The 23,751-nt window shown below is 33.8% G+C and overlaps 1 protein-coding gene across 2 annotated transcripts; it reads left to right on the top strand.

Moving 5' to 3' along the window:
• The first annotated feature begins 1,154 nt into the window (after window positions 1–1,154).
• Window positions 1,155–22,111, top strand: LOC146937623 (protein CHROMATIN REMODELING 5-like). Of its 2 annotated transcripts, XM_085751843.1 has the most exons (32): window positions 1,155–1,508; window positions 2,576–2,641; window positions 2,749–3,397; window positions 3,560–3,618; window positions 5,645–6,085; window positions 7,356–7,580; window positions 7,768–7,851; window positions 8,525–8,584; window positions 8,679–8,782; window positions 9,004–9,055; window positions 9,712–9,775; window positions 9,996–10,089; window positions 10,166–10,253; window positions 10,332–10,466; window positions 11,239–11,430; window positions 11,528–11,595; window positions 12,997–13,090; window positions 13,191–13,315; window positions 13,402–13,465; window positions 15,084–15,296; window positions 16,534–16,776; window positions 16,854–16,964; window positions 17,154–17,243; window positions 17,468–17,650; window positions 17,843–17,923; window positions 17,991–18,227; window positions 18,702–18,857; window positions 18,953–19,130; window positions 19,220–19,401; window positions 20,269–20,631; window positions 20,725–20,818; window positions 21,085–22,111. In XM_085751843.1, exons 3-32 carry the CDS (start codon window positions 2,827–2,829, stop codon window positions 21,534–21,536), a joined length of 5,103 nt encoding a protein of 1,700 aa, XP_085607969.1. In that variant the 5' UTR covers window positions 1,155–1,508; window positions 2,576–2,641; window positions 2,749–2,826; the 3' UTR covers window positions 21,537–22,111. The 2 variants fall into 2 exon arrangements, with proteins under 2 accessions (XP_085607969.1, XP_085607968.1); XM_085751842.1 differs by lacking the exons at window positions 1,155–1,508; window positions 2,576–2,641 and having other exon boundaries at window positions 2,740–3,397.
• Window positions 22,112–23,751: the final 1,640 nt, after the last annotated feature.

The raw sequence follows: 23,751 nt of genomic DNA, 5'->3' as shown, positions 1-23,751 counted from the left end.
GATACCACATCTTCATTCAAAACTTTAAGGTTTAAGTATGAGTTTTTTTTTTTTCCATTTGTTTGTTGTTCAACCTCCACTATTTTATCAAATCTTTAGCTTTAATCGATACATGATACATAATAATATTCTCTACGTCAAGTATAACCAAATTCTAGCCCGTGCTTGGCACGGGTGTCCAAACTAGTAATCATCAATCCAATATAATTGTCACCTTTTATTTTGACTCAATTTAATTCTCACCTTGGCAAAATGGTTAAAGAGATCTCTCCATAAATAAAAAGAGTTTTATTTAAACAAACACGGATACTAGTTGATTAAAATAATTATAATTATCCTACTAAATACTATACCTCTTTTAGACTAAATTATATACACGGACAATAAAATGTTAGTAAAAATTTAACTCAACTTGTAATGTCAAAATTGTTAGGTTAGATGCATTCATCTAAGTTTGAACCGTGATCTTATAGTATGTGTGAGTTTCAATTGTCTTTATCATTTTTTCTATGGCCAATCTTTTTTATATCTATACAAGTATCTAATTAAATCACACTAGACTTTTGACCCGTGCGTCGCACGGGTTTTCTCGACTATAATAGAGACCGATAAATAATTTTTAATTCGAAAGATCATTGATATGGTAAAAAATATTTTCTTAAAAAGAAAAAGACAAGATGATAGGAATGAAATTTGATGGGCAATGCATTTTTTAGATGGAATTTGTCATGTTAAATAATTGCAAACCTAATAAAGCAAATGAGCGGGAAAAAATTAGGTTAAGTTGCTGCAAACGTAACAAAATAAATAATTTTTAATTCGAAAGATCATTGATATGGTAGAAAATATTTTCTTAAAAAGAAAAAGGCAAGATGATAGGAATGAAATTTGGTGGGCAATGCATTTTTTAGATGGAATTTGTCAGGTTAAATAATTGCAAACCTAATAAAGCAAATGAGTGGGAAAAAATTAGGTTAAGTTGCTGCAGACGTAACAAAATTAATAAATAAGGATGATACAACATTTTTAGATTAGTTTTTAAAAAATCTTTAAAAATAAAAATATGAATTTCTAATTTTTTGTAATTTTTAATTAAAAAAAAACTAAAATATTTTCTAAACATATGAATATTGGTAAGGCAACGAAAAAACTTTAATTCTCTCTCTTTCCCCTCTTCATCAACACACATACACAACACCACAACCATCATCGTCGATTCACCCAAATCCCTTCCTCCTCCCACTCCAAAATCCTCCGTCACAATCACCGCCGTAACCGTCTAATCTCCGTCACCATCGCCGCCACACAAACATTCAAAATCTCCCTCGCTCCTTACGAAATCCAAACACATTCGCGCCTTTTCATTTCACCACTATTCTCGCTCGCCGGCGATTCCGTTTCAAACGATTCATCGCCGGAAAACGTCCGTACGATCGTTAAACTTCTCTCTTCCATTTCTCGTACAGTTTTCTGAATTGAACGAAACGAACACTCCGTGTGTTGAAAACGTGAGCCTCTCACCTCTAGTGTTTTTATCTTCATCTTCGTTGTTGATGTTTTGGTGTGATTGAATCTTCGTCACGCTTTGTGATTAGGTTTCCGATTGTGGATTTATGTTATGGTTTGAAATGAAGTTCGTTGGGGTTTTAGTTCGAAGAGCTACGTTGCTTGTGGATTTTACTTGTTGATTCGTTGTTTTCACTGTTTTGATTTGGTTTTGATATTGTTTTTGCGTTTTGAAGTTCTTTTGAACTTGTTTTGGAATGTGTGGTGTTGAATTCGTGTGTTTTGGTTAATGTAGAATTTGAATTCGTGTTAGTGGAATTCAGTTATGACCGTTGTGGCACTCGTTTGAAGTAGTGCATTTTCCCTCCTTTAGTTATGGGATTCAATTTGATAGCATATATTGCTGCGGACACCGAACACAACACCGACAGCTGACACAGACACCGAACATGACACTAACAGCTGACACAGACACCAAATACGACACTGACATCGAAAACGAACGACACTTACGGATGACATAGACACTGAACACGACACTGATGGCACACAATCACCGAACACGACACTGACAATTGACACTGGCATGTTCACACCGATAATAATTAGAAAAAATGACAAATTTGAATGCAGTCAATGTCAGTGTCGTGTCGTGTCGGTGTAGACACTGACACGTGTCAGACACCAGACCAGGTTCTATCAGAAGTGTCCATGGTACAAATTTTTTAATCACTGATGCCATCATGCCACAGTAGTTGGTTCGGGGGCTCGAATTTTTTCTAGCAATGGCTGAGTAAGTTAACATGTTTGGTTTGCAGTTGTAAAATCCACAGGGTTCAAAGATATGTTTGTCCTAAAGGAGGTATATAAATATTTTGATTAGAAATGTATGCGACTTCAAACCATACATACACCAAGTGTATTTGTCACCATGCTTTTGTTCCACCTTATTTTAAACTTGAAGGAAGCTTGTAATAGGGGTTTTGTCTATTTTCTGATCTATTTGAACTTGCTTCATTTTTGGCATTGTATTATCACTGTGTGGCTAATTAATTGTGCTTGGTTCAAGGTCTTGCTGATCATCAACTACTCTCTTGATCAGACGCTGTGGAGACAAAGATAGCTGAACGAGCAGGTGACATATACTGGATTTTTGGCTGTATTCAATAGATCTTATAGTGAGAGTATTAAATGAAGTACATGACAGGATAGCATTCTTTAAGAACTTTTCATATGATGCAGTTTCACGTGGAGTCTTGGAAGATAAAGGCCAGGGTGGGACAGAATGCTGATAGAACTTGTAGTGAAAAAGAATTTTATATGAACATGGAGGCACAATACGAGAGTGATGCTGAACCAGATGATGCCAGTAGGAAGCAAAATGAGGCAGCTGCTGTTGACCGGCTCAGTACAAGAGAATCAAATGTAGAGACGACAAGTAGGAACCCATCTACTAGTGAAAGGTGGGGTTCTTCATTTTTGAAAGACTACCAGCCTATGAGCCCTCAAAATGGTTCTGAATCTGGGGGTGACTCAAAAAGTGGATCAGACTATAGAAATGAAGATGAATCTGAAGATAATTCATCGGAAGGAAGAAGGGAAAAATTTGGCTCAGAAGATGAAGATGGACAAAAGGATTCAGGAAAAGGTCAAAGGGGAGATTCTGATGTTCCTGCTGAAGAGATGTTGTCTGATGATTATTATGAGCAGGATGGGGAAGAGCAGAGTGACTCAGTGCATTCTAGGGGTTTTCGTCTATCCACGGGATCAAACTCATGCCTTCAACCGACGTCTACTAATGTCAACAGGCGTGTGCATAGGAAATCTAGGATTTTAGATGACGCTGAAGATGACGATGATGATGCTGATTATGAAGAAGATGAACCAGATGGTATGTAAACACTGCATTTAAATATAGAATGTTGCTTTATGATGAAGTTGTATTGTATTTTTTTAAATTAGCAAATCTATCCCCTATTCTTCTGACTTCTGTTGTTATTAGAGATGAACTCCTATGATGCAGTTTTTAATTTATATTTTAAATACCTCGCAGAAGATGATCCTGATGATGCAGACTTTGAGCCTGCAACAAGCGGTCGTGGTGCAAACAAGGTTGTCTATTTGTGGCTATCCATTATCATAATAAGTTCTATATCATTTGTGTTTTTTGTCGTGTGTAAGTGCACACTATTTAAATGTTTCCACATGGATGCTATTTTTACCAACCTTGAGAAAATTATTATTTGCAGTTGTAACTGTATTTATATCCATTGCTCTATACCCAGTGACTTTGTTCCTTGTTGTGGTTCCTCGTGGTGCATAATTTGAACTTGCCAAAAGTGCTGTTAAGCTTAGAAATAAGATCTTTTATGAGTTTGATTTTGTTTTCTATTGTCCAAGATTTTGGATAAGCATGTTTAGTCATACTTGGTATTTTGTTGTGATACAATCATTGGTATTGGGAGGATGTATTGTTTAGGAGAGATGGTCTCATCATTAAAAAAATTAACCTTAATACTTAATTTGAGTTTTGCTGGCCGTATTTCCTTACAACTTTCACTATCTCATTTAGCTATAATCTATGCACAGTTACATCAACATTTTTGATGCACAGTTGCTTATGAAATTTGATGGATTTGGACTATATAAGCCGCACACATCATTATCAGGGGTGTGTTAAGTAGCTATATTTTCTCTACAATAGTAGACTAGGCACTGCAATTAAGAGTATGTCCTTTTGTCTGGTTGTGCTGTGAATTCCTATAGTGTACATTTACTACTAATTATGGCTCAATTGGACTTTGTTTGGGGGTTTATTTATTATGCTAGTTGGCCATACAATTTTTTGTTTTATTTTATACATCTGCTACTCCCTCCATTCCTTATATTTGACTCACTCACTTATGAAATTTCCTTCTCCTTAATTTAGACTATTTTCAAAATTTCACACGTTTATTAATAATTTTTTAACTAAAAATACCTTTATTTAATTTACAATTGGGAAATATTAATTTGTTTTCTCTTTCTTATGATATGAATAATTGTAAGGATAATTATAAAGAAGTAACAAATACTGTTGACAAATTTTTTGCTACAACAACTTTTCTTAATGCCTGTGAATTTTGGAAGTGAGTCTTATAATAAGGGATGGAGAGAGTATCTGTTATTTGCACACTGGGGAAACTGCATATCTGCAATTAAGCTAGGTTTATAAATGTCAGTAAGAGGCAATTTTGAATTCACTATTTTGATGACAGAACATAGTCCATGTCCTAAGGTGTTAAATATAAAAATTGGATACAGATTTTTCAAGTTGCTGTTGTTTGTCTTGTTTGGCGATAAATAAACAGTACTGGTCAATATCTTTTGTTTGTATTAGTAACACAAATACAATATTCCACATGAACCTAGTGATGGATAATATTCATTTAGAAGTCTTAATTTAATCTTTTTACTAATCGATGTATTCATAGAGATGTTGCTTATTTAATTGTTTTCAGATCCATCATTTAGCTTTGGAATACACTATTGGCATGCATTTGTTTTTAATTTATTTTATTTATGGTTTGTATTACTAGATAATACTAATAGAGAAAAATATAATTTGGTTATATATTCTCTGGTAGAGATTTAGGGGCAGTGGGTTAAAATTATTTAGATAACTCTAAAGAAGTAGGATGAATTCGAATGGAGAAAACATGTTTTGTAAAAAGAAAATCAATATTGGATTGAAAATAATTAGTGTTACTCATTGGGACCGATAATTAGTAGTATAATTTGCCCAGGCTCTGAAAAATGTGAAAAATGACTTGTTCACTGAAAGTGAAAGACATGTTTGTAAGTTCTAGGTAACATTTGGATTCTTTGAAGCTTATCAGAACGTGTTGATAGCATGCTTTTCTTCTTTGATTCTTTGAGGGTCATCAGATCATGTTGATAAATGATGTTTTGTCCTGTAATTGTTCTGATGTCTTAATTTCTTTTAGCTTGAGAGGGGGTATTATATGTTATTTAGACATTATGTGTTGCTGTACTGTTAGTTTTCAAGTAAACATACAGTATTTTTTTTAATTTTTTTTTTTTAATGTTTTTTCTGTATGTTTCTGACTAGAATAAGATGGTTGAACTATGGTTTCAGTATAAAGATTGGGAAGGGGAAGACTCGGATGAAGCTGATGATAGTGATGAGGACATAGATGTTTCGGATAATGATGATTTATACTTTGATAAGAAGGCTAAGGGAAGGCAACAAGGTAAATTTGGACAAAGTGTAAGATCAACCAGAGATTGTAAAGCATTTACTGCTTCCAGTCGACAAAGAAGAGTTAAATCATCTTTTGAAGGTGAAGATGAGAACTCTACAGCAGAGGATTCTGACAGTGAGAGTGATGAAGATTTCAAAAGCTTGAAGAAGAGAGGTGCATGTGTACGCAAGAATAATGGCCGATCATCAGCAGCCACAAGTTTTTCTAGACCTAGTAATGAGGTCCGCTCTTCTAGTAGGACTATTAGGAAAGTATCATATGTTGAAAGTGATGAAAGTGAAGGAGCTGATGAAGGGACGAAGAAATCTCAAAAGGTACTACAGCTAAGCATGGTTTCTTTCTCTTCCACTGTCGGCATTTGATGCAAATGTTTTGGGCTTCATATATCTACCAACATTCCTTAGATGTTCGTTTCGTTGTGAGTTTCACATATGCAAGATATGCTCATAATCTTTGTAGGAGACTAGTAGTAAAATTTTGTACTCAATAGGCTGTTCTAGATTATTTCACTAAAGACATCATTTTATTCTGAAGATATTTGCAGGTTGTCTAATCAGTATACTACAATTATTTAATTGTAATGGCAAGTACCTTGAAACAGCCATTAGCAGAGTACTAGAAAACAAGCCAAAGTTACAATTGTGTCCCATAAATTGTGATTTCAATCAAATGCACCAAAGAATTGCATGAATTGTACATTGCGCCAAACATTTTGCCAAAACCATTAAAAGCTAACAAACAAAAACTGTTCCAGAGTAGAAAGAAACACTTATGATTGTTGACGTCTGTACTATTTTGAATCTTTTTCCACTATATTATTGCTTGGTGTATGGGTATAGATGGCGTGAAAATAATATGCAACTAGGTAGTATACATCTAGCAACAGGAAATTTTTTTAATTGATAAACAGATGATTTGGCATTTTAATGGATTTAGGCAAGATAGTGATGCTTTCTATCCTGTGAATGCTGTCTTTGAGCCAGAGATTAAGTATTGTATTTAATGGCTTGAATAAGGGTTTTTTTAATTTGAATTTTCTGTCTTGAGTGAGGGCGCATGGTCACTTGCATAATGAAGGCTGTTTTAGGTCTGTATGTAATTTGTCACGATTTTTTTTTCTTTCTTACATGGTGATTGTTTCATTTTATTCTCGAGGTTTATTGATTGATTGGTTTACACTAAAAAGGGTAATTTCAGAAGTAGTAGCTCTCATGCTTTAGAATTCTCCATGCTCCCTCTCTGCAAGGATTCCGAATTCTCTGCGAAGACTCTATAAGTCTTAGTATGGAGTTGATGCACATACACCAGTTGTTTGTCTAAGTTTCCTGTAAAGTTTACACCAATTTGATACATGTGTCAAAGGATCAGCATTCTGATCCACAGAGCTTATTGTTCTGTACAAAATAATTTTGATTTCATTCGAACAATTTTTATCCTTGTTTGTTTGTATGCACGTAAATTGCAAGGTGGATGAAGTGTGGGATGCTACTTAGTCAAGTTAGTGTGATACTGCCCATTTGCATGTATACTTTTTATTTATTTTTGTTATTGAGATATTGCTTAGCCAAGTTAAATATTGTTTAGGAAGAAATTGAAGTGGACGATGGAGACTCCATAGAAAAGGTGCTTTGGCATCAGCCGAAGGGCATGGCTGCAGAGGCTCAAAGGAATAATCAATCCATGGAGCCTGTTTTAATGAGTCACTTATTTGATTCTGAACCTGATTGGAACAATATGGAATTCTTGATAAAATGGAAAGGCCAGTCACATTTGCACTGTCAGTGGAAGTCTTTTGTTGATCTGCAAAATGTACGCCTCTCATTTATATTGATTATATGCATTAATAATTATTGCACTTATGTACTTACGTACTATTTACAGTCTCTTTCTCGCTCCCATAAATAGTCCTTTTTTTTTATGGGTTTAATCTATAATATTCTAATATTTTTCCTGTTTTCCTTTTTTCTGTTCTGTAATTGTCTGTATGAAATTGCAGCTCAGTGGTTTTAAAAAAGTTTTGAATTATACCAAGAGAGTAACAGAGGAAATCAGAAACAGGATGGGAATATCGAGAGAAGAGGTAAATGGCTTTATCTACCGTACTGAAAAATGTTTTCCTTGATATTCTTGTTCATTAATTGACCACATAACTACTAATGATATTTATTTGGATGAGGTAGTTTATCACAAATTTTTCTCTTATAGGCAAACTGCCCAGTTTTGGATGAAGCCATAAATGTCTAATAAAAGAGTAGATAAGTTGTGAATTGCGAAGTATTTGCCGAATATATATCGTGCATTTGGTATTGGCCTAAAAAACGAAATTGAAAGAGATGAGGTGGTGGCTTGTTTGTTTAAAATAAATGTGTCTTTTATGCATTTACTCTAATTTATTGTTGATATCATGATCTTTGTGGTTTTGATTGTATCCTGTCGTTTCTCTTATTTATCACCTCTCTGTTGCTACATCTTTAAAGAGATATGTATTGTTCCTTTACAATTGCACTGTGAAAATTTGAACTTAAATAATTTTTTATATATTTTTGGTCAAGTAGCCTAGCTAGAAATTCACCTCAGGTGAATACGTGGGGTGTCTGGGGTTCGAACCAGGCCCCTGCATATTACAATGCATTGTCCCTACCAATTGAGCTAAGCTAATGGGGACTGAACTTATATAATTTTATTATGATATATTAATATTATTTATTATTTATTTGTTTTTAACTTGTAATCATTTCTTGGGCGGAATATAGATTGAGGTCAACGATGTGAGTAAAGAGATGGACATAGATATTATCAAGCAAAACAGTCAGGTAGTTTTACCCGCTTTTTGTTAATTTGGTTTTTTTTTTTTTTTTTCTGGTTAATTTGAATGTATTCTTAATTGGTTTTTACTTGCTTTCTCAGGTGGAAAGAATAATTGCAGATAGGATTAGCAATGACAATTCTGGCAATGTGTTTCCGGAATATTTGGTCAAGTGGCAAGGACTATCTTATGCTGAAGTGACCTGGTATGCTGCCCAAAAGATTTAGTTATCACATATTTATTTATGTTTTAATTTTTCTTCACGGCCAGTGCATTCATATTAGCAAGGAAGGCCGTTTAATCTTTATGAATTGGTGATGCATTATGTTTTATGTGCTTCTAGCTTTCGGCAGTTTTTATGTTTTTGTGCTGTTTTATTGATATTATGTAAATTGACAAGCTTATGTTGTTTGTTCATATAAATAGGGAGAAGGACATTGATATTGCTTTTGCTCAACACACTATTGATGAATATAAGGTAGCCCTTTCATTATATTCTATTTTGTTCACATTATATTTTGTCAGTTTTGTGAAATTGTTGTTTAATGAACTGTACACCATAATCTTATTTTGGAAGTTATTATCCACTATTGGGTCTGTAGTTAGCATGTGCATCATAACTAAGAGGGAATGGTGTATCAAGGAGATTGGAACTTGCATTGAAGCTTGGAAACACTAATATATGATTATGGAGGAGTATGATACATTATAAATCGATCATGACAAATTGGGATATAAGTAATAAACATTGCTGGATTCATCTTTTCTTAAAATAGAAGTTTTAAATCATACCTTGTGTTTGTATGGTATATTTCTGTTTTTTCATCTGTCGGTCTTAATTCATCAAGCTTTCCAAAGTTATAGACTTCAAAATATTTTGCCACATTTATGTCAGATTATCCAACACTGAGCTGCTGGACATGTTGAGTTCCATGCTTCCTTTCTAGTGGTGCATACTGGTAGACGGTTTGAAATGACAATTAATAATGAAACATTTATGTCATGGCTTGAACATTCTCAATCTCATGTATTTTTTTCTCTCTAGTATCTATGTTTATCACTCCATGATTGTACAAATTAATACAGGAAAATCTTCATAGATACTAAGCTGTTTGTTCTGTCATATTTGAACAGACTCGTGAGGCTGCAATGTCAGTTCAAGGGAAGATGGTAGATTTTCAGCGTAGGAAGAGCAAAGGTTGGTTCATTTATGAATAATATAAGGTTGAATATGGCAGTGCTGTTTTTTTTTAGTTCCCCTGGTATTCTAAAGCTGTTTTTTTTTTGGGTTTCTTTTTCTGTTGAGTACATTATGAAGAAATTTATGGTGTCATAATTTCATGCACATCATATCATATATCATCTAAAACTTATACATGTAGAAGTGCGCTTTTGATCTATGATTTTGTGATGATTAGGAAGTTTGCGGAAACTTGATGAACAACCTGAATGGTTGAAGGGTGGAAAGCTTCGTGACTATCAACTTGAGGGTCTGAATTTTCTTGTTAACAGGTATACATTGAAGTATATATGAAATATGCATTCTGTTAATTCGTCTTCTGAATCTTTGTTCATTTTAATGTGACAGTTGGAAAAATGATACAAATGTTGTTTTAGCTGATGAAATGGGTCTTGGTAAAACTGTTCAATCAGTATCTATGCTTGGTTTTCTACAGGTATGATATTTATCTTTAGTTACGTTACCAATGTATTTCCAATATAATAGATAAATTTATTTTTGTATTCTGCTACAGAATGCCCAGCAAATCCATGGTCCTTTTCTTGTAGTTGTCCCATTGTCTACCTTATCAAACTGGGCCAAGGAATTCAGGAAGTGGCTTCCTGATCTGAATGTTATTGTTTATGTTGGTACTCGTTCTAGTAGAGAGGTGAGTGAGACATTCCCTTGAGCTTTTGGGTCATATATAATTGAAGTTAAATGTACTCAGGAATCATTTTTTATTTTATTTTATTTTATTTAGCATGTTTATATTGTATGCCATGTCTTACATATTTTTGTTTGAATTTATCTTTTTATCGAATCCTGTGAAACGGGGACTTCTACATCTCTGGGTATTAACTTTGACATGTTATTTTTGCTTGAGCTATCATAGTTCCGCAACTGCTGCTTTTTAACTATGTATGTTGGATTTTATGGCATCCATCTTTCTTGATTTTCATCAAATCTTATATTTAATCATCATGAATCGAGTTACTGATTTTGCTGCAGAAAGCAAGATGTAGCTTTTGATTATGAATTTCATTATGACATGCTATATTGTTTTTACGCTTAGCTTTGACCTCACAGTAATGTTTTGATCATAAGTGTTGACCTATGTCGGACCAGTCCTCTTTGTTATGCTTGGTGATTTGTTGCTGAGGAGAGAGAAATTAAATTAAGGTTTTGCATCTGAAATTTGTCTGTTGGATCAGACTGATGTGATTTATAGAGTATCTTATTGGAACTTAGAGATGATTAGTTGACTGCCAAATTAATTGTTTTAGACTCTGGAAATTGGATGTGGTTCTGTTGGTTGATCTCCCTCTCCCCTAACTCCCCCTTTTTGGAGTCATTAGATGAAACTACAGATACCTTTCTTTTTATTTGTTTCAATTCTTTAATGGGGTATTTTTGTTTTCATTTTTCTTCTTCTGTGGCAGGTTTGCCAGCAATATGAATTTTGTAATGAGAAAAAGGCTGGGAAGCCAATTAAATTCAATGCACTGTTGACTACATATGAAGTAGTTCTGAAGGATAAGGCTGTTCTCTCGAAGATCAAATGGAACTATCTGATGGTAGATGAGGCTCATAGACTTAAAAACAGCGAGGCACAGCTGTATACCGCACTTTCAGTGAGCAACTTTTGCACTTAACTTTAGTTGAGCTATTGATTATGATATCGAGGTTAATGTTTATTATTCTTGGTTTGTTTCTACCCTAATATCTTAGGAATTCAACACAAAGAACAAGTTGCTGATCACTGGCACTCCGCTGCAAAATAGTGTTGAAGAGCTATGGTATTATAAACATTTTCTTTATTCGTGACTTGTCAAAAGCTCCTTTGCATTTTTTCTGAGGGATTGTCAGGTTTTTTTTATTATATTCTGCTCAAGTAAATAATTGCTAATTACTTTTAGGAAAATTACCATTTGCTTTGCTGTAAATACACCTTTTTATTCTGAAACTCAACAAGTCACAGTTTGTACCTGAGTGTTGCAAGTTAGAACTTTTCCTGCATCGGGGAAGATGACTTCACATATTATCTGTATGCTAATATACTGTATACATATACTGATACACCAATTTGATAGAAATATTTTTTATAACCTTAAACATAGAGCATCCGAGTTTGGACAGAACTGGGGTTAATTAGTTCGGAACAACCTCAACAAAACCTATGGTTCTGAAACTTATATCTTAGTATAATATGTCTTTCTTATTATCTGTTTATACACATAATAAATGCATATAAACCTCATCCTGTTGACAACAAATATATAATATATTACTTCAAAATGATTGTGATATTATACTAGGTGTCAGTGTCACTGTGTCAAAGTTGACTTAATGAACAGAATTGCTTATTATTTTAGTCCAAAATTGATTAATCTAAATTTCTTGCCTCTATTCTGTACCTATTTTCCCGCCACTAAGCTGACAACATCAATTCATTGTAGAACAAAGTTTACAAAGTTATTATCATTCATAAAATGGAACTCGAATTTTAGGCTCTGAAAGATTATGGTTACACCAGTTTGGGTTTTGAAAGATAGGTGAACCAATTTTGTCGTTAAGTTTATGTTAGAAACTGGTACCAAAATACATTTTAATAGTAGAAACTGTCTTTTATTGACGGCAGAAATGCTTACAACAAACAATTACACACATTATAGATAATATAGAATTCACACATAAACTACGGATAGAAATATTATACACAATTATTATCCAAGAAATTTGAGAGTCTTGGTCTCTCCCTCCAAGAATTCGAGAGCTTGGTCTCTTCCTCCAAGAATTAAAGAGCTTGGTCTATCCCAAGTCCCACCCATAACCATCCAGAAATATCCCATAATCACTTTTTCCTTTTCTATCTATATTTATTCTAAACAGAAACACACATAACCCATAACTGCTATACATAACTGACACATAAAAGCACAACTGCCCATAACCGCCATCATAAGAAGTCTAACAGTTTATTTACATACCCTCCGGTCTCGTTTATAAGAAAAAAATGCGATGTTTGGTAGTTCAAAATATAACTAGTTTGTTTGATTTGAAACTTTTTAAGAGACATTGCATGGAAAATTAGTTTAATGATCAAGAAGTATTATGTGGATATAAACCTATGGTTAATCTGGTTTGCATTGTATTTCTTCTAGATAGTTTAACACCTTTGCTGCCTCCAACCTTTTCAGGGCTTTGCTACACTTCCTTGATTCTGATAAGTTCAAGAGCAAAGATGAATTTGTTCAAAACTATAAGAATCTAAGTTCTTTTAACGAGAATGAGGTATAATTTGTCATTAACCTTTGTACTTTATTATATCTATTCTTTGCTTTTCTCACTCTTGATCTTCTGTATAAATTGTTGTGCACATGTTATTTGTTAGCTTTCTAATCTTCACATGGAATTGAGGCCTCACATGCTTCGAAGAGTTATCAAAGATGTGGAAAAATCATTACCCCCCAAAATTGAGCGCATTCTTAGGGTGGATATGTCTCCTCTGCAGAAGCAGTAAGTACAAATTTAATCTCCAAATAAATAATTTACATATTCCTAAAAAAATCACTTCATTTCTGCTGCTTTTTTCATTAATTTAGGTATTATAAGTGGATTTTGGAACGCAACTTTCGTGATTTGAACAAAGGAGTTCGAGGGAATCAGGTTAAAATGTCTATCTCTTATTTCTGTAATTTGTCGCAAATACGTTTATGGATTCCTTTGTCCTCACTTAATGATTGTCAGAGATGTGACATAAAATCATTCACTTGTGTTTGTCTAACAACTTAACTTTGGGATATTTGGTACATGACATTACTAACTTAGCCTCGGACTATGACTCAGTAGTTTAGAGTTTGATCCTTCCTGCATCATTTGTTTTATATAAACTTGAATTTACAGCACAAAGTAAATGAGTGTATGCATTGTCAAATCTTCAAGTTCAACGCGCTCTTGCATGTCACGAGGGTGTTCACACCATTAATATGCTATCACCTGACAACTTAAGTTTTTAGCATGGTTAGTTCATGACAATGATGCTTTTTTTATAGTATACATGACAATGATGTTTTTTTAATAGTATTCATGACAATGATGTTGATTTTGAACAAATGGAAAAATTAATTGTTTGGGATTCTTTTTATATAATTCTAATACTTAGTTTTAGTGTGTAACAACTGATAAAAATAAAGAGAAGAATTGATAAAAATGAAAGCTTTAGTCTTTTCCCACCAGGACAGATACTAAACATAGGGCTGATTGGAAGTTAGAGGTAGTGGCGATACTTGTTTTATTTATTTTAGCTCATAAAAATATAGAAATTATGAAGTGTTTTGACAAACACTATTTTCATATGATGAAAAACAATATTATATAGCTTTAAAGTTGAATGTGGTACTGTGTATTTGAAGGAAAGGAATTGTCATAAAATGTTGTATGTTGTTGGCTAATCTGACGTGATTTTGATATGTTTAATAATATTAGTATATCCGTGACTGTTTAAGTTCGTTTCTGATTTTTTTTCAGTCATGTACGCTCTCTGGTCTCATATATAAAAAAAGAAAAAAAAACTACATAACACCCTTTAAAAAAAGTAGTTAATCTCATTTAAGTTTTTGAACGTTATCTATATATATATATAGATTAGGCTTAAAATACATGATTTTGGGTTGGCTTTTTCATTACCTATTTTACAATTATATCCTTAAACAAATTTTCCTATATTGCTGTTGTTATTGAAAAAGGTAAACATGGTTTTTTGGGTTTGTTACAATTTGAAAGTCAGAAATATTTATACTTATAATTTTAATCAAAATCAAAATTTCATATAAAATACCGTTCATAATTTACACGCGCTAGTGCAATAAAAGAGCAGAATCTTTTAGTATAAATAATGTATTTGTATTCCTTAACTTGCTCCTCGTGGGAACTTGTTCCATGATATGAAGATAGTTATTGAAAATTTAAATATAAATTAATTTAAGGGTATTTTAGGAAAATAATAACATTAAACATGATAGTTAGTTAAGTTTTGCTAATATTTAAGGCCACAAAACATGACAATTTTCTTGCTTATATTCGAGACCAGAGGGTGTATATTTTTTATATTTTTTTGACAAAGACCAGAGGGTGTATATCAGAGACATGTTGCAATATTATATTCAATTCAAGCAGTTTCTCGTCACAGTAGCCATCTCTATACTCTTTATTTTTCACTCGTCTCGTTCTCAGATTCTCAATATCACACTGATTAAAAATGTACTCTTCATCTGCTATGTCTCAGGTTTCTCTTCTAAATATTGTAGTAGAATTGAAGAAGTGCTGTAATCATCCCTTCTTGTTTGAAAGTGCTGACCACGGTTATGGTGGGGACTCTGAAAGTAGTGACAGCAGTAAACTTGAGAAAATTGTCTTTAGCAGTGGCAAGCTTGTCATACTCGATAAGCTACTTGTCAGATTGCATGAAACAAAGCATCGTGTTCTGATTTTCTCTCAGGCATGTTTTGGAAATTTGTGCACTAGATATGCTTGTTAAATTATTTTTCTACTGGTCAACTATGTTATACCATACTTTGTCTGGATGGTTTAGTTTTATATTATGCTGGTTGAATGATCTTTCTTACACTGGCCCAGTTTTGCTATTAGATCAACTGGTATACTAAATGATTTCTCTAGTTGATGTGATGTGGGAACTCAATATACCCTCATGCTTAGGAGGAGACATCTTGAGTGTGGATAAAATGTGGGTGGCCCAATTACAATGATCTTAACAAATGGACGGGGGATAAGTATTTAGTCTGTGCTTCCACTAGGCTTTTGTATCGCAAGATTGCCTCAGGATGTTTTACCAAGTTATCTAAGGGAGAGTATGCTCGTTTGCAAACTAGTTTCGTTCTAGTGTGTATTTTAACATCTCCAAAAATATAATTCTTATAGACATACACATCGCATCAAATACTGTTAGACTGGGTTTGGGTGTGTGATGTTTTAAGCTCCTCTAAAATAAAGTAGGAATTTTATTGAGTTGAACATTATGTTAACAGAAAATGCCCACTAAAATTGTACAGTACATTCAAACAAGCAAAGGTAAAATGATGCTACAATGCCTCTGCAATTTTATTGAAAATAATTGAAGCTAAATTTTAAAAATTTATTCAAATGGTCCTGGAATTGAAGCCAAAAAAATTGGGAAGGTATGGCCTAATCTACCATATTATAAATATTGTGAAGGAATTCATAGTTGAAGAAAAGGCCTTGCCTTTCAGCGGTCATAAGTTCCGCAGACATTCAAAATTTGTATATTTCACTTGCATATCACACTATTTTTCAAGGAATTCCTAGTTAAAAAACAAGACATACATTTCACTTGCTTATTTTCTTCTAACCTCGTGAATGAGTGGACACAGATTCATTTAATGTAGCTGGGATCATAGAAATAGAAAATACAAACAGTTTATTCCACTGCTGGCAAGCAGTTTTGTAGTGACAAAAGAAGACTGCTAATCTCTGAAGTGCCAAGTATCATTAATCATTTTATGAATTATTTAGTGAACAAGATTCATGAAGAGGTAGCGATGAAATTCAGAAATGATTTCCTATTGTTGTTTCTAGTATCTTAGTTAGATTTAAGTTGCAACCATGAGTATGTATTATACTTTATTCTCTGGGTTTGTGCTGGAAGAATTTTATTCTACTTGTTATGATAATACTAAGTTACAAGAGTTTTAATGCAGATGGTTAGGATGTTAGATATACTGGCCCAGTATATGTCACTTCGAGGATTTCAATTTCAGAGGCTTGATGGAAGTACAAAATCTGAGCTGCGACAACAGGCAATGGATCATTTCAATGCACCAGGTAGTGATGATTTTTGCTTCCTTCTTTCAACGCGAGCAGGTGGTTTGGGTATCAACCTTGCCACAGCAGACACTGTTATAATATTCGACTCAGATTGGAATCCTCAAAATGATCTACAGGTATTCAGTTTATTTTATTTTATATTACTCAAAACAAGATATTTGGTACTTACCTTTTTTTGCTGTTCGTCTTTAAGGCAATGAGTCGGGCTCATCGAATTGGGCAACAAGAAGTTGTTAACATATATAGATTTGTGACGAGCAAAAGTGTTGAGGAAGATATTTTAGAACGTGCTAAGAAGAAGATGGTATGATTAATACTATTGGATGCCATATGTCTGGGCTAACTTGCCTCTGTGTTTTGTATTCTGTACTGCTCTTCCATTTATACTTTATTTTTGGTATCTATTTTTCAAATATATATTTGTGTGCCAGATATATTCAAATTCTTTTTGACTTGTCCTGTGGTCAGTAACTTTATATAATTTGTTCTGCAGGTTCTGGACCACTTGGTTATTCAAAAACTAAATGCAGAGGGTAAACTGGAGAAGAAAGAAGCCAAAAAAGGAGGAAGTTTTTTTGACAAAGTAAGGACATACTTGAAAATCATTGTGATGTTCATTTGTTAACAAGCTTTCATTGTACTTTATGAGGTCTTCTTAGAAAATGAAAGAAATGTATCTATTAGCCGATATTGTCTTCCATTAGCAGTTAATGATTGCATTGAATCATTTTAGTTTACATAGTCTATGTTATTGTTTGGTTTCTTACACAATTCCCTTATGAAAAATATTTGCTTCTCACATGGCAGAATGAGCTCTCAGCAATCTTAAGATTTGGAGCAGAGGAGCTTTTCAAGGAAGACAGGAATGATGAAGAGAGCAAGAAGCGACTCTTAAGTATGGACATAGATGAGATTCTTGAAAGAGCAGAGAAGGTTGAAGAAAAGGAAGACGGGAGTGAACAGGCACACGAGTTATTAAGTGCTTTTAAGGCAAGTAAATGGGCATCATCATGATATATATATATATATATATATATATATATATATATATATAAAAGCTGTATCTCTTTCATCTTTCTTCTTTGTTATGGTAGTTTATTTTTCAGAATGGGATAGGATAGATCTGGACAGTAGTGGGAAATATGCTAAGCTGTTTCTGTGTTTCATTTTTCTTCTATGCAGGTTGCAAATTTTTGTAATGATGAAGATGATGGTAGTTTCTGGAGCCGGTGGATAAAGGCTGATTCTGTCGCTCAAGCAGAGGTTTGATCCTAATCTTATTTTATGATGTATTCTTTATAATTGTTTGATCTTGTTTCTTGTGTTTTAGAATGCTCTTGCTCCACGTGCTGCAAGAAATATCAAAAGCTATGCAGAGGCTGATCAATCTGAAAGAAGTAATAAAAGAAAAAAGAAGGAAAATGAACCAACTGAGCGGATTCCGAAACGACGGAAAGCAGATTATTCAGCTCATGTGATATCAATGATTGATGGAGCATCTGCCCAAGTGAGAAGCTGGTCATATGGGAATTTGTCTAAGCGAGACGCACTCCGGTTTTCTCGTTCCGTAAGATTCTATTACTGTTGGCAATATTCATTGTTATCTCCCTATATGAAAATATATTACTTCTAGTAGTAATGTTTGGAGACCTAGTAATTTTTGTGTTCATTATGATACTTCCACTGAGTTGATGTCATTTTGTCTACCCCAGCCGAAAAAAAGTGGCTTACTAGGTTCTTCGTTATAATCTTCCTGAACTATACAAGTTTGTATGGCTGTAGGGGCAGGGCATAGTTGAGCTGAATAGAAATGAAACCGAGTCTACCAGCTATTTCCAAACTGTTAGGGAACTAGTAATATTGTCATTTTGTCTACACCATCCTCTTTTTATTTATTTTATTTTTTGTTTTGCTGATGACATTTTTTTCTTCTAAAATTCCGCCTGCAATATGCTTGTGTGTATGATGTATGGTTAATTTTTTCCTATTTTCCTAATCTGTTTATCTTTAGTCATATGCTAATTCCCAACTGAATTACCAGGTTATGAAATTTGGGAATGAGAGCCAAATAAATTTGATTGTTGCTGAAGTTGGTGGTCCAGTAGAAGCAGCTCCGCTCAAAGCACAAGTGGAACTCTTCAATGCTTTGATTGATGGTTGTAGAGAAGCAGTGGAAGTTGGAAGTCTGGATCTGAAGGTTTCTGTAACATAAATCTTGTGTGTAGTTGATAATTTAAGATTTGTATTATCATTATTTGCTATGAAGCTTAATACATATAATGTTGCATCCAGGGGCCTTTGCTGGATTTCTATGGTGTCCCAGTCAAGGCAAATGAGTTACTTATCCGTGTTCAAGAGCTTCAACAGCTGGCAAAGCGCATTAGTCAGTATGAAGATCCTATTGCACAATTCCGTGTTTTAACATATCTCAAACCTTCAAACTGGTCAAAAGGTTGTGGATGGAATCAAAGTAGGTGTCATCCTCTACGTCGTTTGTATATTCATTCAGAGATGTGGGTTCATTGCTGCCTTTTCTAATTCTGTTTCACTTGCTAATAGTTGATGATGCAAGATTGCTTCTTGGAGTACATTACCATGGATATGGTAATTGGGAAGTGATAAGGTTGGATGAAAGGCTTGGTCTTATGAAAAAAATTGCACCAGTGGAGCTTCAGCATCATGAAACTTTCTTGCCACGAGCTCCAAATTTGAGAGACCGGGCTAATGCCCTGTTGGAACAAGTATGTGAACGCTTTAGTTATATTCTTCTTTTTGTTATTTTTCTCTGGATATGCTACTTACACATCAATCATGAGTGTCTTCAAGTCCTGTACCCTCTTTTTCTTTACATGCTTCCTTTTCCTCTACACTTCAAATTTAATTTTTATGATTTATTTTGGTACTTGATTTATCCCCCCCACATTTATATGATTTTGATGTTATTCAATAATTTTCTCTTGTAAATTTCACTTTTTAGAAGATAAAAGCACACATTGAGGGTGTTTTTTTTCCTCTTTTGAGAGAAAATCTCCTCATGCTCTAATTTTAACTAGACTCACATCCTTATACTATCCAATTTTTTTCTGCAATATGTTTATCATACATGAATAGAAGATGACGAGATATGTGATTTTATCATTTTGTTACAAGCTTAACCTTTTTTGTGTTTACAAAATTCCTCTTTTGAGTATAATAAGGGTATCATAGATACAATTCTAGGTCAATTGGTCGTGCAGGTTATGATACCGTATATTATAAACCAAACCTCTTAAAAGCTGTACCTGTTAGGTGAAGGCAAGTAGATTTTATATTACATGTCAAACATTATGGAAACATATCGGTTGGAGAGTGTGAGAGGCGTTAATCTAAACCATAAAATGGTTCATGGATGATCAAGTATAGATCTAAGTAAAACTGTTCTTGATGATCCATGTATGGTTATATGACCAAGATTAAGTAATTATTTCCTCTCACCTTTCATGCTCACACTTGAATGATGATGATTATATGCTTTTGTGCAGTTAAATTTATATTGCTTGTAACTTATGTTGGTTCATTTTTCATATTATCCATGGACCTCAAGCTAATTCATCAAGTAATTCATGTAGGAACTTGCTGTTCTTGGTGTGAAAAATGCCTCTAGCAAAGTTGGAAGGAAGACTTCCAAGAAAGAGAGAGAAGAGAGAGAGCATCTTGTAGACATCTCTTTGTCGCGTGGGCAGGAGAAAAAGAAACACATTGGTTCTTCTAAAGTTAATGTCCAAATGAGAAAGGATAGACTTCAGAAACCTCTAAATGTTGAACCTATTGTAAAAGAGGAGGGTGAAATGTCTGATGATGATGATGTATATGAGCAGTTCAAGGAGGGAAAATGGATGGAATGGTGTCAAGATGTGATGGTTGAAGAAATGAAGACTTTGAAACGTCTTCACAGGTTGCAGACAACCAGTGCAAGTCTTCCGAAGGAAAAGGTTCCCATTCTTTTATGCTATCCATTCTTTTATGTTTCTTTCCAATTTCAAATGTTGAAAACACTATTTACCCTATTTCCTCCTCTACTTTAGGTGCTTTCAAAAATCCGGAACTACTTGCAGCTTCTTGGGCGAAGGATAGATCAAATTGTCTCAGAACAGGAAGACGAACCCCATAAGCAAGATAGTATGTGTTTTATTCCCATTCTGAACGTCTTGTTTTTGTGACCATATTTTTTTGGAGAAGAGTCTGTTTCATGCATGCCTGAGTCCCTTTATTTTTTACTTTTTTTTAATAGAATGGTCCCTTTATTTTTTACTTTTTTTTAATAGAATGGTCCCTTTATTTTCTTAAACTCTAGCAGTTTCACATGCATTTTGAGGACTGGTATTGTCCATTTATGATTCTTTAATGCATGATTGAATTTATTTATTTTTCCTTATTGTTTATAGGAATGAATACGAGATTGTGGAAGTATGTTTCTACCTTTTCCCATCTTTCAGGGGAGAGGCTTCACCAAATTTATTCAAAACTTAAACTGGAGCAAAATGCGGCAGGGGTTGGCTCCTCTCTTCCCAATGGGACAGTATCTGGTCCATTTAGCAGAAATGGAAACCCTAATAATTCATTCCCTCACCCTATGGAGAGGCAAACGAGATTTCAAAATGTGACAGCCCACCCAATGCGCGAACAAACTAATGATACAGGCATGTCTGAGGCATGGAAACGAAGAAGAAGAGCCGAGAATGATGGTTGTTTCCAGGGTCAACCACCACCTCAAAGAATCACGAGTAATGGAATTCGACCGCTGGATCCTAACTCATTGGGAATCCTTGGGGCAGGACCATCTCAACGCTTCTCTGGTGAGAAACTGCTTAAGACTCAACCTGCTGGGTCTCCTTGAAGACAAGAATTCTCTCTAGGAGTTGAGTAGTTAGTTATGTGGGATCAGAACGGCCGATTCCTGCAGCCTTAGCTGATGGCTTTCACTCTGCACTTAGCTTCAGCTATTGTAAATACTCTGGAAATTTTCCCCACCAATGGGAATAAGATATTGCAGATCCCTTTGTGGTTTCCTTTGTGATCCGAGAAATATTCTTCATATGGATTTGCATCCCCTTGAACATAGTAGCTGAATCCGTTGATGATACGACGTTTACAATGCAAGATGAATGCAGTCTTGCCCATTTTTTCTTCCCCTTTACCTTTTGATTTTTACATTTCCTTGAAGATGAGCCTAGCAAAGGGTTACATACATGGTGAAAATCTTGAATAGAAACACATTTACCTACTAGAGATACGATACCTAAGAAAGTGTACATTCCAAGTTTCCTCATTCTATTTTAATTGATTGCACCATGCAAATTATATTGGCTGATATACACAGAAATGTATTTGTAGCAAGTTCAGATATAACCTGTCGAAATTTTATGTAGCTCTTTGAAGTAAATTTCTTTGAAGCATATTGGCTGAAGTATATTATTATTCTTAATATTTTTTATTAATTATCCATTGGTCATTATTTACTAAGGTAGGCCACTCCATCTATCTTCTGTTTTTCTCTTGCTGATTTAACCATGGCTTCCACTCAGAACAGGCCATAGTAACCATCAAACACAACAACAGTATGAGTTAATGAACATACAATCTATGCTATGTAGTAGCAGGAAAACTTCATAAAAACGCATAAAGTAACCAACCACTTGTTCTTAAAATCAATTTGTTACAATCCATTTCCATACATAGGCGCCATCTGGTGAAGCACTCCAAAGTGATGATGTTAAGTGGAGCAGCAATTTCGACCATCAAATGTATTAATTAATAATTTTAATTATATTTCATTAGCAATTATATGGTGTGTGTATGATGTAGCAAGTTATTGCTAAGTAGTTCTCACATGTGAGGATTAATTAAAGGGTACAGCAATCACAAAATAAGCATGGCACCTTCGTTGAAAGAAATATAATTTGAATAGCGAGCAACGATGAGGCACGGGGAATGGATCCTCGATCAAGTCATTGGTTCCCTTGATAAGATAGAGATTAGAGTCATAAATATCATTTTACCCGTGAATACTTTTAGATGAAATATGCAACGAGTTATCTTAAACACTTTTTTTCTTCTGATGAAGTGTTAACCACACAATTGCGAGTTTCAGATTAAAACATCATTAAAAACATCATAATTAATAATATCACTGCATAAAACTCACAACTATGAGGTTTTAGATTTAAACTTGATTAAAAGTTCGTAATATATAATGTAATTGTGACAGTTTCAAGTATTACATGGAAAATACTTAGGTGCAACCCGTATTACACTTGCTTAATTTACAAAAATAAAGTATAGATTTTGGTCATTGCAATTTCTTTTGTTCAAAAGACACATCAAAACCCTACCCACGGTAATTACAGTGGATTTCCTCCAAAAATTGGCAAAAATTGATTATGCTCCCTACAAAATTAAATCTCAAGTAATTTAAAATTAAGTCAATTTTCATTATTTAATATGAAAATATCTTTTCTTTTAAATAACTTATTGGTAAAACTCACATACAACAAATGTTAGAAAATGAGAAATTGCAAGTTCAAACTCGCATTCCAACATATCAAATGTTTAGACAGTTTTTATCGCATTCCAACATATCAAATTGATTATGCTCCCTACAAAATTAAATCATTTTATATGAAGATTTCTTTTGACAGTATTTTAATAAGTAATATTTTTCATCACAAACACGTGTATTGATGCCAATCACCTACATGTTATCAAGTTGAACCAACGATATGTATGAGATTGGGAGGAAAGAAACAAAAGAATACATTAGAAACACTCATCGTTGTTATTGCTAACAATAGAACACACGCAAGCAAAAGGCATATGGCCAAACATTGAATAAGATCCCAAATAAATGAGATTGGAATTTAGCTTCATATCCCACAAAGTGAGGTGTGGTTGACATTATATTATCTCTTTATCTCTCATATTGCTTTCTCAGCCTCAAGCTTCAATGTTCCCTAAATTTATATCATGGCAGTAAAGTATCCATCCATTATTCAATTTTTTTTTTATATTATTTGTTACTGTTTTTCCTTTTTTTTTAAAAACATAGGATATGG

Source organism: Medicago sativa, chromosome 3, assembly GCF_051527215.1.
Source record: "Medicago sativa cultivar Bolivia chromosome 3, Bolivia_mono, whole genome shotgun sequence".
NCBI classification, from domain to species: domain Eukaryota; kingdom Viridiplantae; phylum Streptophyta; class Magnoliopsida; order Fabales; family Fabaceae; genus Medicago; species Medicago sativa.
The sequence above is the reverse complement of the archived record's forward strand: the minus strand, read 5'-3'. Positions and strand labels throughout refer to the sequence as shown.